The sequence below is a fragment of the Meles meles genome, chromosome 3 (assembly GCF_922984935.1).
Source record: "Meles meles chromosome 3, mMelMel3.1 paternal haplotype, whole genome shotgun sequence".
Taxonomy (NCBI): Eukaryota; Metazoa; Chordata; class Mammalia; order Carnivora; family Mustelidae; genus Meles; species Meles meles.
In genome coordinates, this window is record NC_060068.1 from 63,962,380 (window position 1) to 63,974,621 (window position 12,242).

Genomic DNA, 12,242 nt, shown 5'->3' on the forward strand with positions numbered 1-12,242 from the left:
TAAGGCTAAAAGTATTCTAAGTATAGTTCTGGTTGTGTGTCACATGTTCTGAGTTTTCTCATTTTCTTTATTTCAAAAACAGGATAGAACTCTAATTTTTTGGCCTAAGAATTATTTAAGATTCTGCTTTATAACTTTATTTTTTTAATGATTTTATTTACTCACTAGTCACAGAGAGAGGCAGAGAGGGCAGAAGCAGGGGGAGCAGTAGAGGGAGAGGGAGAAGCCGACTCCCTGCTGAGCTGGGAGCCACGTGGGACTTGATCCCAGGACCCTGGGATCATGACCTGAGCCAAAGGCAGAGGCTTAACCATCGGAGCCACCCAGGCACCCCTCAGCTTTATAACTTTAAATGTGTTTTAAAAGGGCTAAAAATGTGTTTTAAAAGGGCTAAAATTCTTACCTAAGATCTTAGTATGTATAATTATAAACAACACACACACATATTCAGTGTATGATTGGTACAAGGGAAGAGTTCTAGCAGAGGTCTCAATCTTTCCTGTTTTCTACACGGATTTTCTTCCACCTAGTTTGTGTTGAGACATATCGTTCCTTCTTCTGGCCCCTCACTGCCAAGTTCTTAGCTTGATTCAGTGATTTATAGTATGAGTTAATAGCCAATAAGAATTTTCTTTTCCATAATTTTATTAGGTATTTTGGACTTTTTTTCCATGAAAATTTGCCTGTTTAGTCCAATCAAGAAAAAAAAAACACACACACACACCAAACGCTATTCAGGTTAAAATAGGAATTGTACAAAATTTATACATTAATTCTGGAGAAATGACATTTTAATATAAGATCCTCACATCCAAGAACTTGCTTTCATTTCATGTTCATATCTTGTTTGTGTACTTCAGTAGAACCTAATAATTTTTTCATCTTGATTGTGGCTCTTGTTAAAATTTATTTTATTCTCTGTCATAATGTGAGATATTTTTTTCCTAATTGCCACTCTTACCTAGTGAGTATTCTTACAGATATTTATTTATTTATGTATATGTAGCTATTTAACAAATTTCATCAATTCTAGTAGTTTTCATTAGGATGCCCTAGGTTTAATGAGATGTAAAACCACATAGAGTAGAAGGATAAATACAAAAGACATCCTTTTATTTTATTTTTAACAGAGACTAATAATATAAGGTTCCCAGTTGATGTGGATACTTCTGGTCCAAGGACCATAGTTTGAATAACAAGGTTCCAGAACCTTGGTTCCCAGATTTTGCTGTGCATTAGAGGCAACTGGGAAGCTTTTAAAAACCTCAGTGCTTAGAGGTGGGAGCCAGACATTAATAGTTTTTGAACAGTCTCAAGTAATTCCAGTTTGCCGCAAAGTTGTGAACCACTGTTCTAGACTAGGGGTTAGCAAACTGTGGTCCAAAACAGGCCAAATCCTGTGTTTTTGTAAACAAAGTTTCATTGGAAAGCAGCCATGCTCATGTTTACATATTGTTTTATTGCTATTTTCATGCTACTTGGTAGTACCGAGTACTTGTGAAGAAGACCATATGGTTCACCAAGCCTAAAATATTCAGTATCTGGCCTTTTTCATAGAAAAAGACAAAGAAGAATAGAGTCCCCTTGTCAACTCTCCTGTGGGATTTTGCTAGAAATTACTGCTTCTGGAAGGCTCTACTTTATTGAGAAGGCTACTCCTTTTCAACTCTGCCCTGCCATGGCCTAATGCACTGGTTTTTCTAATCCAGTGTGTTATCTGAAAAACTCTAATTCCCAGCAAATTAATTCAACAAATATTTACTAATCTTTTGTGTCCCAGGCACTTGGGATACTTAAGGAAACAAAAAGGACAAAAAGCCATGACTGTATGGAGAGCTTTCATCCTAGTGGGGTGTGGGGGTGGGGACAGTATGGGAAATACACCCTGCATTAGATGGTAATGATTACCACGGAGAAAATAAAGCAGAGAAGTCCTTGTGAGAAGGTAGCATTGGAGCAGTAATTTGAAGGAGGTAGCAGAGTGAGCCAAGTCGAAATCTGAGGAAAGAACCGTCTTCCCAGCAGAAGGCACTGACAAGAACAAAGGTCCTGAGGTGGTGCATGCCTGGAGTATTAGGAAACAACAGGGATGCCAGTGTGGCCGGAAGAGAGTGAAAGAAGTTGGAGTGTGGGAGGAGAGGTGATCTGTGAGAGAAGGAACAGCCGAATAGTCCAGGGTCCTGTAGGCCTTTGTGATGATTTTGGCTTTTATAGAGTAAGATGGAAAACCAGTGGGAGGTTTTGAGGATCCAGTGAAGTGATGTGATAGATCTTTAAAAAAAAAAAAAAAAGAATTTATTTATTGAGGCAGAGTGACAGAGGCACAGTGAGAGAGGGAACACAAGCAGGGAGAGTGGCAGAGGGAGAAGCAGGCTTCTCGCTGAGCAGGGACCCCTTCAATGGGGGGGGGGGGGTTCCATCCCAGGACCCTGGGACCATGACCTGAGCCAAAGGCAGACGCTTAATGACTGAGCCACCCAGGCACCCCTGAGGTGATGGATCTTAACAGGATCAGTCTGGCTGCTATGTTGAGAAAAGACTGAAGAAAGCCAAGGGCAGCTCAGGGAGATCTCTTAAGGAGGCTACCGCAGAATTCCAAACAGGAGATTATGGCAGACTGGAGCAGGGTGGAGCAGCAGAGTTAGTAAAACTGAATCCTGGAGACTGTCCTCAATTCAGTTTATAATTAGTGTCTGTTTCTCTCAGATCCTGGCACTCATTTCTTAATTTTCCAGGTTTTCCTTCTTTTTCTGGTTTCACGGTTGATACCAGCTTGAATCAGATTTTATCCTAAAAACTCAGTTGTACCTAAGTATGATCCTATAGCCAATATGTTTAAAACTCTGTGGATGCTTGGTAAGTTCTAACAATGAATGCACCTCGAAGAGCTTGGGTAGAACAAGATGGACTGTATTTATCTTCATATGTCTATGTTTTCAGAACCACATTTCTATTATTATTGCTTTATTTTCCCCCTGTAATTAGCATATGCGCCCACACACTAGCTATTTCATGTTCTTTAGGTTTAACTAGGAGATGGGAGGTAGATTTGTGTATTTTCATTTTAATTGTCATAGTCCAATATTGAGCTGTTTTCCTTAAGGGTTTTGTTTCAGAATGTATCTGCAGTGAAATCTCTTTCTCAGAAATTCATATATAGCTGCAAAGATAAGCTCCTACAAATTTACTGAAGAAGAGTAAACACAGGAGATGAAGTGGCTCTTTAGGAAAATGTCAAAGACAGCTTGAAGAGGAAGTTAGGTAAAATTATTATTTGCAGATCATCTTTTTATAGCTGAAAAATATACCAATCAAAAAACTATTGGTACCAAAAATATTGTATTATTGCCACAAAAATAATATATAGAGAAAGAATCTGTGTATATAAACAAACAGAAGATGTAATGGAAGAAAGATCCACTTAAAATAGCACACTGCCAACAAATGATAAAACAACTAGGAAAAACTCCTCTCTGCCTACACTTTGGGACCATCACCTAGAGAGCTTAACAAAACAATAAGAAAAAAACAGTGCCCAGGTGCCATCCCCAGAATTCTATTTTCATTGGTGTAGGGTGCGGCCTAGGCAGTATTTTCTCAGAGGTCCTTATTTCTCCAAAAATCTCTAAAGAAACTGATCCATATGAAGCAAATTTAGAATAATACTATGAGATCAAAGAAACCTTGAAAAAAAAAAAGGGAAAAGTGTGCTGTATTATTTTTAGAATGACTGAAGATTATAAAGAGTTCAATTATCCCTAAAATGGGCTATAAACTTAATATGGTTTCATAAAAAGACTAACAAGATTTTTCATTTCCGAGCTAGGCAAACTTATTCTAAATTTGTGTGGAAAACCTAAGTAAGCAAGAGTGGCCAGGACAACTCTGAAAAAGGAAAATGTTGGAAAGGAACTTGTCTGACCAGAGATGGACTACCGCATCAGTAAGCAAAGGTGGATTGGTCCACTGGAAGGTAACAAATGTTCTGAAAGGACCCAAATGTAAATGCAACTTTGGAATATAATAAAATGACATTTCAAATCAATAGAGGAAAAGATAATTAATTCAATAAAAGGTATTATGTAATGAAGTGGCATTTTTTAAAAAAGATTTTACTTATCTATTTGACAGAGAGAGATCACAAGTAGGCAGAGAGGCAGGCAGAGAGAGAGGGGGCAGCAGGCTCCCTGCTGAGCAGAGAGCCCGATTCGGGGCTTGATCCCAGGACCCTGAGATCATGACCTGAGTCGAAGGCAGAGGCTTAACCCACTGAGCCACCCAGGTGTCCCGAAGTAGCATTTTCTAACCAAAGGGACAAATGTTAAGTTTATTCAATAAAAGGTCATTTGGGTAGCCATCTTAGAACAACAAACTAAAGTTAGATTTCTAATATGGAATACATTCCAGGTGGGGCAAAGATCTAAGGACAAAAAATAAAACTCTAGAAGAAGGGAAGTGGGGGACACCATGCTGAATATGTATGACGCAAAAATCCCAAAGCCATAAATGCAAAGATTCATAAATTTGATTGCATGAAAATACCAATTGCCACAGGTTAAGAACACCAAAACAAAAAGACAAATTACAAAAAGGAAAAAAAAAAAACTAAACATGTGCAGCTTCTCTTACAGACAAAAAGCTAAGATCCAAAACCACGCCTGTAATAAAAAAGACAATCAATAGAAAAATAGACAAAGAATAGAAATAGTAAAAGTCACAGTGTAAGAAATTCAAATGGCTATTAAATATATGAAAATATGATCTTACTCAAAATAAAAACACTTTTAAAATATATTTTTATTTACCAGGTTGGTGAAGGATGTGAGGAAGTGCATCACTGGTGAGAATTTAAATTGATATAACTTCTTTGGAGGCAATTTGGTGTATTAGATACAGTCTTTCCCCAGTAATTTTATTTCTAGGTATTTTTAAGTGAGAGAAAAAAAAAAGAGCAAGATGCAGAATCTTTTGTAGAGTAAGCTACCTTTTGTGTGTTGGGGGGAAATACAAAGTTTGTTTGTTAGATATACTGTGTGTCTTTAAAAGGATACTTAGGAAGGTGGTTACAGTAGTTTCCCCAGAAAGGGGAACTGGGAAAGGAGGGACACTTCATGCTCATTTGTTCACTCTTTGGTAGCTTGTGCATATATTACTGATTAAAAAAAAAAAACTGTAATAAAGTCAGCCAGATCTGGGATCTGTGTCCCATCAAATACATCCAAATAATTTATGCCCCATCAAATGCAAATGACTCGGCAGACACCATCAAATACAAATAACTATTTTATGGTTCATAAGTCATAAAATAATTGTTAAAATTGTCTATATTCCATATTATTCAGAGAAACATAACTTTATATTTTACTATTTGCTTCCGTCCTTTTAACACCTCCATTAAGTTGTTAAAAGTTCGTAAGAACGAGGTCTTGATAGTAATCACTTTTGAAAAAATCTAATTGCATAATGATTATATATATATATATATATATATATATATTTAAAGATTTTATTTACTTGACAGGCAGAGAGAGATCACAAGCAGGCAGAGAGGCAGACAGAGAGAAGGAAGTAGCCTCCCTGCCAGGCAGAGAGCCTGATGTGGGGCTCGATCCCACATGACCCAAGCTAAAGGCAGAGGCTCTAACCCACCGAGCCACCCAGGTGCCCTATATTTTATTTTAAAACAGAATACATTCTTTAAAAGTAACTAAAAATCAGTAATTATTAAAACATGCAAAAGCGAATCATGATCTCTTACCATGTCTCTATATATGTTGCTCTAGAACATTATTTTCTAACTTCAGTTCAGATTTTGTTAAGATTAGTGGGGGTGTTCAGCCACCGATCAATCGCACTTTCATACTTCCTTGGTTCTTGCAGCCAGTCCTGATGCCACCTGAGGTTCGCTATAACATTTGAATAGTTCTGCCCTACACTTTGTTTCCACTTGATAAACTGCTCTTTATTGTATTGGTGGACAGCAGCAGAAACCTTAGGGTAGTTTATAATGGAACGAAGCTTCCGATCCAAAGAATATGTAACTTCTGGAAATTTTGTAGCAATATTTGTTAGTTCATCTGGATCTGAGGAAAGATCTGGAAGAAAAAATGGAAATAGCTATCAAAATAGTTACCAGTTACAAAAACACATTTTAGAATGTCATTACTCTGTGACAGATAATGTATTTGAATTGATTTCTATTTTCAGTTCCTATTAGCATAATAAGATGAAGGACAATATAAATGGTAAAATAATATACCAAAGGTTAAACACTCTTCTAAATGTATGTCCAAATTACCTTCCTACCATCATCCTGCTATCTCATTTTTTTTCTTATCCTTTCCTAGATGGCAGAAATAGATGTCACTAGTAAGCTGGCTTGGCCCTAATTCTTCCTGGTTCTGATGCCTTGTTTTGACACACAGTGAAAAAAAAATAGTAATGCTTATATTCTCCCATTTCAACAGCTCCAAACTTTCTAGATATAAGAATTCTTTATATAGTCAAGTCATATTCTTCTAAGTTCACTTACTCTTAGTTTTCTATATATTTTAGCATCTTGTGCTTGGATTTTTGAAAGTTCGGTGCATCAACACTGTCCATTTGAGCAAATAGCCACAGAAATAAGAATGTATCTCAATCGCTACCACCAAGAAAATAACAATAAATATTTCAGAAAATAAGTACCCTTTTTACCTAGGTAAAAGGAATGCAGAAAGTATAACTAGATGTCAATCTAATTGGAAAAATAGAAAATCAAGGATCTTATGACAATTTACTTAAAATAATAAATGAACATTACATGTTGAGGGAAAAACCTCTGTGGGCCTATGTGGTGCATTTGCCAGAAGGGCCCTGAAGACATTTATGACTTTGTTAGGTGATTTCAGATGGTACCTCTTCGGGAAAGGGAAGTCAGTGAATAAACCCCAGAGAATACAGGAAAGGCAGGCTCACCCCCTGATACTTTGACAGTCACATCTGCTTTTTTTGCAGAACATGTCCAGTGAATGAGCAAGAGATGCCCATTACACATCAGGATGAAAATTGAAGGACTTCCTTTTGAAGCCAAGAATCTCCTGCTCTTAGAGTAGAGGGGAGAGGGGGAGGTCAATCAGTTTAGCCTCTAAAGAATTATTTGGAGTTAATAATTTTGACAGTTCTAACTGAAAAGGAAACTTAGGGAGAAATGAATATTAATAATGGCGTGTTATATGTGAAAAGGGGGGGCAAGGGGTAAGTAAAACCTGAATTTAATAATGTTGCTTTAAAATTAACTCATAGAGGAGCGCCCTGGTGGCTCCATCAGTTAAGCATCTGACTCTTGATTTTGGCTCAGGTCATGATCATGATCAGGTCCTGGGATCTCGCCCCAAATGGGGCTCTGTGCTGAGAGGGGGAGTCTGCTTGAGAATTTTCTCTTTCCCACTCCCTGTGGCCCTCCTTCCCGTGCATACTCTTTCTCCCTCTCTCCAAAATACATAATATCTTTAAAAACTTAAAAAAATAAAATTAATTCATAGAATAGTAAAGCTAGCAGGCATCTTTGTGGAGAAGGAGCATGGATTTTGAAGTTAGACCTGGGTTAAAATCCCAGCTCTGTCATTAGCTGTGAGATCTTGCACAGGTATTTGAATCCCTCTGACTCCTAGTCTTCTCTATAAAATGAGGATATTGGTATCATCTTAAATAATAAATCAGAATGTCAGGCTTGGGGCACCTGGGTGGCTCAGTGGGTTAAGGCTCTGCTTTCTGCTCAGGTCATGATCTCAGCGTCCTGGGATGGAGCCCCGCATCGGGCTCTTTGCTCAGCAGGGAGCCTGCTTCTCCCTCTCTCTCTGCCTGCCTCTCTGCCTACTTGTGATCTCTCTCTCTGTGTCAAATAAATAAAATCTTAAAAAAAAAAAAAAGAATGTCAGGCTTCACAAGATATAGGGGTTAATATCCAGAACAGCTGAAACCAAGGGATAATGAGAGGGTGGAAAGATAACCACGAATCTTAGAAGAAACCTTGATCAGCGAAAAGCACAGTTTCAATCTTGAGACCCTGATCAGAAGTCTTCAGACACTTGCTCTGGAATTCAGATGATCTGCAAAGAAGCTGCCCCTCACATGGGCAACCTTTTGTAGATTGTCCTGGCATGAGAAGTGGCAGATATTTATTTAACCATGGATGACTGGGCCTCTACTACCACACTTAAAAAGATACCAACAGATTTACCAAAGAGTTGAGACAGTACTGAAGTGCCATCGGCATAGGCGATATACTTCCATTGGTTAGTCCGAAGCATGTAGGTGGAAGCATTCACATTGCATCCATGGAACTGACTCAGAATCCAGGGCGGACGTAGGTTTTTGAATTTATGTTCGTTCTTAAACGTTTCTGATGCTAAAGGCAGCAGAGAGTATCCACTCAGGTTCTGCGGCAGAGGAGCTCCAGCAATATCTATGTAACAAAATAATATTTTTAAATAACTTATGCTTCCACTAGTTGAAATATTCATAAATGACATCGTTAGATGGTGTGGAGACCAAAGACCATATATGGATTTGGTAAATAGACTGCCTAGGTCTAAATGCTCACTTCATTAGCCATATGCCCTTTTGACATGATTATTAACTACTCTGAACCTCAGTTTCCTCGTCTGTAAAAGGGGAATAACAATCATACCTCTACCTCGTACACTTATTTTAGGTTTAAATAATTTAAGTAAGGCTCCAAGAATAGTACCTGATGGGAAACCCTCAACAGATATTAATCAGTCCTTTATTTCTGAATGACAAATAATTACAGTTGTTTCTCACATTTGTTCCACTAGATATTAAGATAAAAGACCTATATGAGAAAGGGATTTAGTAGTCATATGTGTTTGCAGACAATGATTAAAACTAAGCAGGTTATTTTATTGTCAGTGAAAGTTTAGTGCTGATACTTTTCATAAATCTATAAGGGTGGTATAATAGTATGCCATTTGTCCCAAAGTTATTTGATGACATATATTTTTATCCTCAAGTAGCATATTGAGGGGCTAGTGTTTTGCAGAACATATATTGGAAATCTTGGATTATACTGATCTAGGGAAAATAATTTATTTCCCCTTATCAAATATAAACATATAAACTATAACATGAGAAATGTCTAACTTAAAAAGAGGCATTTTTAAAAATTGCTTTTAAGGTATTTGGAGTTCAAATGATGTTTTTCCTATAGAAAAATTACCATTAATTATGACTGGCTACTTGGGATAGTTCCAAAATGAGTCTGCAGTTGCTTTTCCACCCCTTTTCTGGTTTCCATGTTCCGTGGTTAAGTATAATTAAACATTCACAATGAAAAATAGGAAATAATATATCTGACATGCTAGAACTTAAACAGAATTAAGTAAGAAAATGAACATGACTAAGTCTTTGAGGACTAATAGGCTAATTTCAGGAAAATAAGGAGGTAGAGAAAGACCTCTATAAATCTTCCGAAGGTACATGTTTTACATATAACAATGTAAAAGTCCGTATTCTCCCATTTCCTTGGAAGGGGCACAGTACAAGTACTAATCTGCCAAACAATCGTAATTGTGGACTTTTTGGAGAAAGAAAGAAAGATCGAAGATAACTGGTTGAAAACAAAGGAGTAAAGACATTAAAGGGGATGTGTGTGAGAGAAAGGGACTGCCCTAAATAAAACTCACTTGAGCTACAGGACAGTAGGCCACTACTGTGAGGTCTACCGTCAGGAACGCAGGTGGTGAGGGAGCAGACTGGGTCAGGCTGGTCTGCCTGCAGTCGTCATGCGGCCCCACTAGTGAGGCGTAGGAAGGGAGAGAAGAGGACTTCAAAGATGATTGGGAGGCAGGGACCAACTGGTATATACCCAGGACTGGGAAGTTCCTGTATTCAGCATTTTAATAACCTCTGAAACGTAGCAATGCCTTATTTCAGATCTATTCTTAGCCTAATCTTCCTAAAAGAAAGTTGGGAAGACTAAGAAAATGGACATGGTTCTCCTGTGTCAGCAGTAAACTGGGATGAGAGTTGTAGTTAAGTATTTTTTTTTTTTTTTAATTCATTCAACAACCTAGGTGCTGTTCCAGGTGTAAGGAAACAACAGTGGAGAAGGCAGGCAAGCTGTCCTGGAGCTTATATTCTAATGCGGGGGGACAGATGGACGTACAGCACTCAGTGCAATGAAAAAAGAACAAAGCAGGGCAAAGGAAACAGAGTGATGGCAAGTATGTGTTCAGGCGCTGTTTCATATAGTGCAGTCAGGGGAAGGCTTCTCTGAGGAGGTGACATTTAAACCCCAAGGAAGGGTCAGGGCGAGTCCTGTAGATCCCTGGGGGAAGGGCTTCCCCCCCAGGAAGAGCAAATGTACAGACCCTGAGGCAGGGGAGCCTGCTGAGTCCAGTCCCCAGACACCAAGGAGCCCTGAATAGGCAGGAGCAGAGTAGGTGAGGGGTACAACTGTAAAAGAGGAGTGAGAGATCATGTTGGAATCTCAGGTGCAAGGAGAGATGTTGAATTTTATTCTTTGTGAAAGGGAAACCAGCAGAGACTTTGGAGACTTTTCAGCCTGCCACTCCTGAGGCTAAAGATGGCCAGGTGAGGGGCGCCTGGGTGGCTCAGTGGGTTAAGCCGCTGCCTTCGGCTCAGGTCATGATCTCAGGGTCCTGGGATCGAGTCCCGCATCGGGCTCTCTGCTCGGCAGGGAGCCTGCTTCCCTTCCTCTCTCTCTGTCTGCCTCTCTGCCTACTTGTGATCTCTCTCTATCAATTAAAATAAATAAAATCTTTAAAAAAAAAAAAAAAGATGGTCGGGTGAATTGACTGAAAGTGGTCTGAGCAGAGGGTGGGAGCAAGAAGGTACTGCAGCAGTCCGGGCAAGAGAGAACGGTGACCTGTTGCCAGTCTAACAGTAGTAGTATCACATATCTTTGTAAACTGATGAAGAATGAAACCAATGTAAAATATTCACAGTATTTAATAACTAACTACTTTACATATTTATGAACTTTTCTGTGCCACAGGAAACAGGGTATTCACTTCTCATCTATTTATCAATGATTTCCTTAAAAGCACTTTAGCTTAAACTGCATTTCAAAAAGCTCTTTGATCTTTGTTTAAAACCATTTTCATGTGTTTTTTTCTTCTGGCACATCTGTCATTCTAATACTGTTTTAAGTAAGTTTGATCTTTCTTGGTAGTAAAAGCAAAGACAAAAAGTAACTGCAGGATTCTCAACAAAGTGCCTTGAATTTAAAACAGTCAACAAATGGGGAAGAATGCAGACCTGGATATACATGATGTTTACCTGAAGAGAGATAAGACTATATTTCTTCCTGAGCATAGGAGAGGATAAAAGATTAGCCTGGTATGGCAATGATGCAAACTATGTACATTTTTTAGGGCATACCAAAGAATAAAAACTACTAACAATGACAGCCTTATTTAAATAAATTAAATAACATTTAATTGTTTGCCATGTTCCAGTCATTGTTTTTATGCTTTGCAATAGCTGCTATTATTTACATGTTATTGATAAGAAAATTGAAGACCAGAGATGTAACTTGCCCAAGACCAAAACTGAAGGAGGGATTTGAATTTAGGCAGTCTGATGCCAGGTCTTCTGGATTCTTTAGTACCACCACCAGTCTTGCTTTACTGTAGTTACTCAACTTCATGATATTTTTTACACAATAAAAACAAAATAGTCTGAGTAGAATGCTTCTCCCAACCCTCCACTAGATCTTGTAACAGGAAGCATTTTGCAATCTGAGTCCTTAAAATAAGCATTCTTTTACACACAAGTGCATTTTTATATAATTATATTTTCATAATTCAAAAATATGGATTTATCTTTTATGTGAGAGGAAGGCAGGTGTTTTACAAAAAAGATCAATTATTAAAAGAAAAACTCACATGAAAATATGTTTAGAAGAGAAGATCAAAACTATTTTAATTTTAAAGTGAGACTCCCTTTATTTCTCACTGAGCCAAAAGATGCTGCCAATGGGTTATTAGAGAAGAAAAGATACAGGTGGGTTAGTTTTAAAGAATAATCTCTGAAGTGCTATCAACTTTAATAGTATAAAGAATTCCTGTTCATAAAAATGGCACTCTTCTGCCAGTATTAGAAAATGATAATGTGATGGTATACCACAAAGGACTATTAAGATAAACAGGTTAAGAATACCCTTTCTACTTTATCATAAAATACCATTTTATAGGAAAGAAAAAAACTATTTTAAA

General features: G+C 37.9%; 1 protein-coding gene across 4 annotated transcripts in view; it reads right to left on the reverse strand.

Moving 5' to 3' along the window:
- Positions 1–253: 253 nt before the first annotated feature.
- Positions 254–12,242, reverse strand: part of ARSK (arylsulfatase family member K) — a 51,550-nt gene continuing 39,561 nt past the window's right edge. Inside the window, exons 7-9 of one of the 4 annotated variants that reach the window (XR_006817682.1) lie at positions 8,222–8,446; positions 5,621–6,095; positions 254–287 (exon numbers count right to left, since the gene is read on the reverse strand). Coding sequence is in view for 2 of the 4 variants with exons in the window: in XM_045999314.1 (XP_045855270.1) it covers positions 5,806–6,095; positions 8,222–8,446 (515 nt within the window). In the remaining 2 variants the exon portion in view is untranslated. Of the gene's footprint in view, positions 288–4,217; positions 4,243–5,596; positions 6,096–8,221; positions 8,447–12,242 lie in introns of those variants that run through there. The other 3 variants (XR_006817683.1, XM_045999314.1, XM_045999315.1) reach the window with 3 other exon arrangements.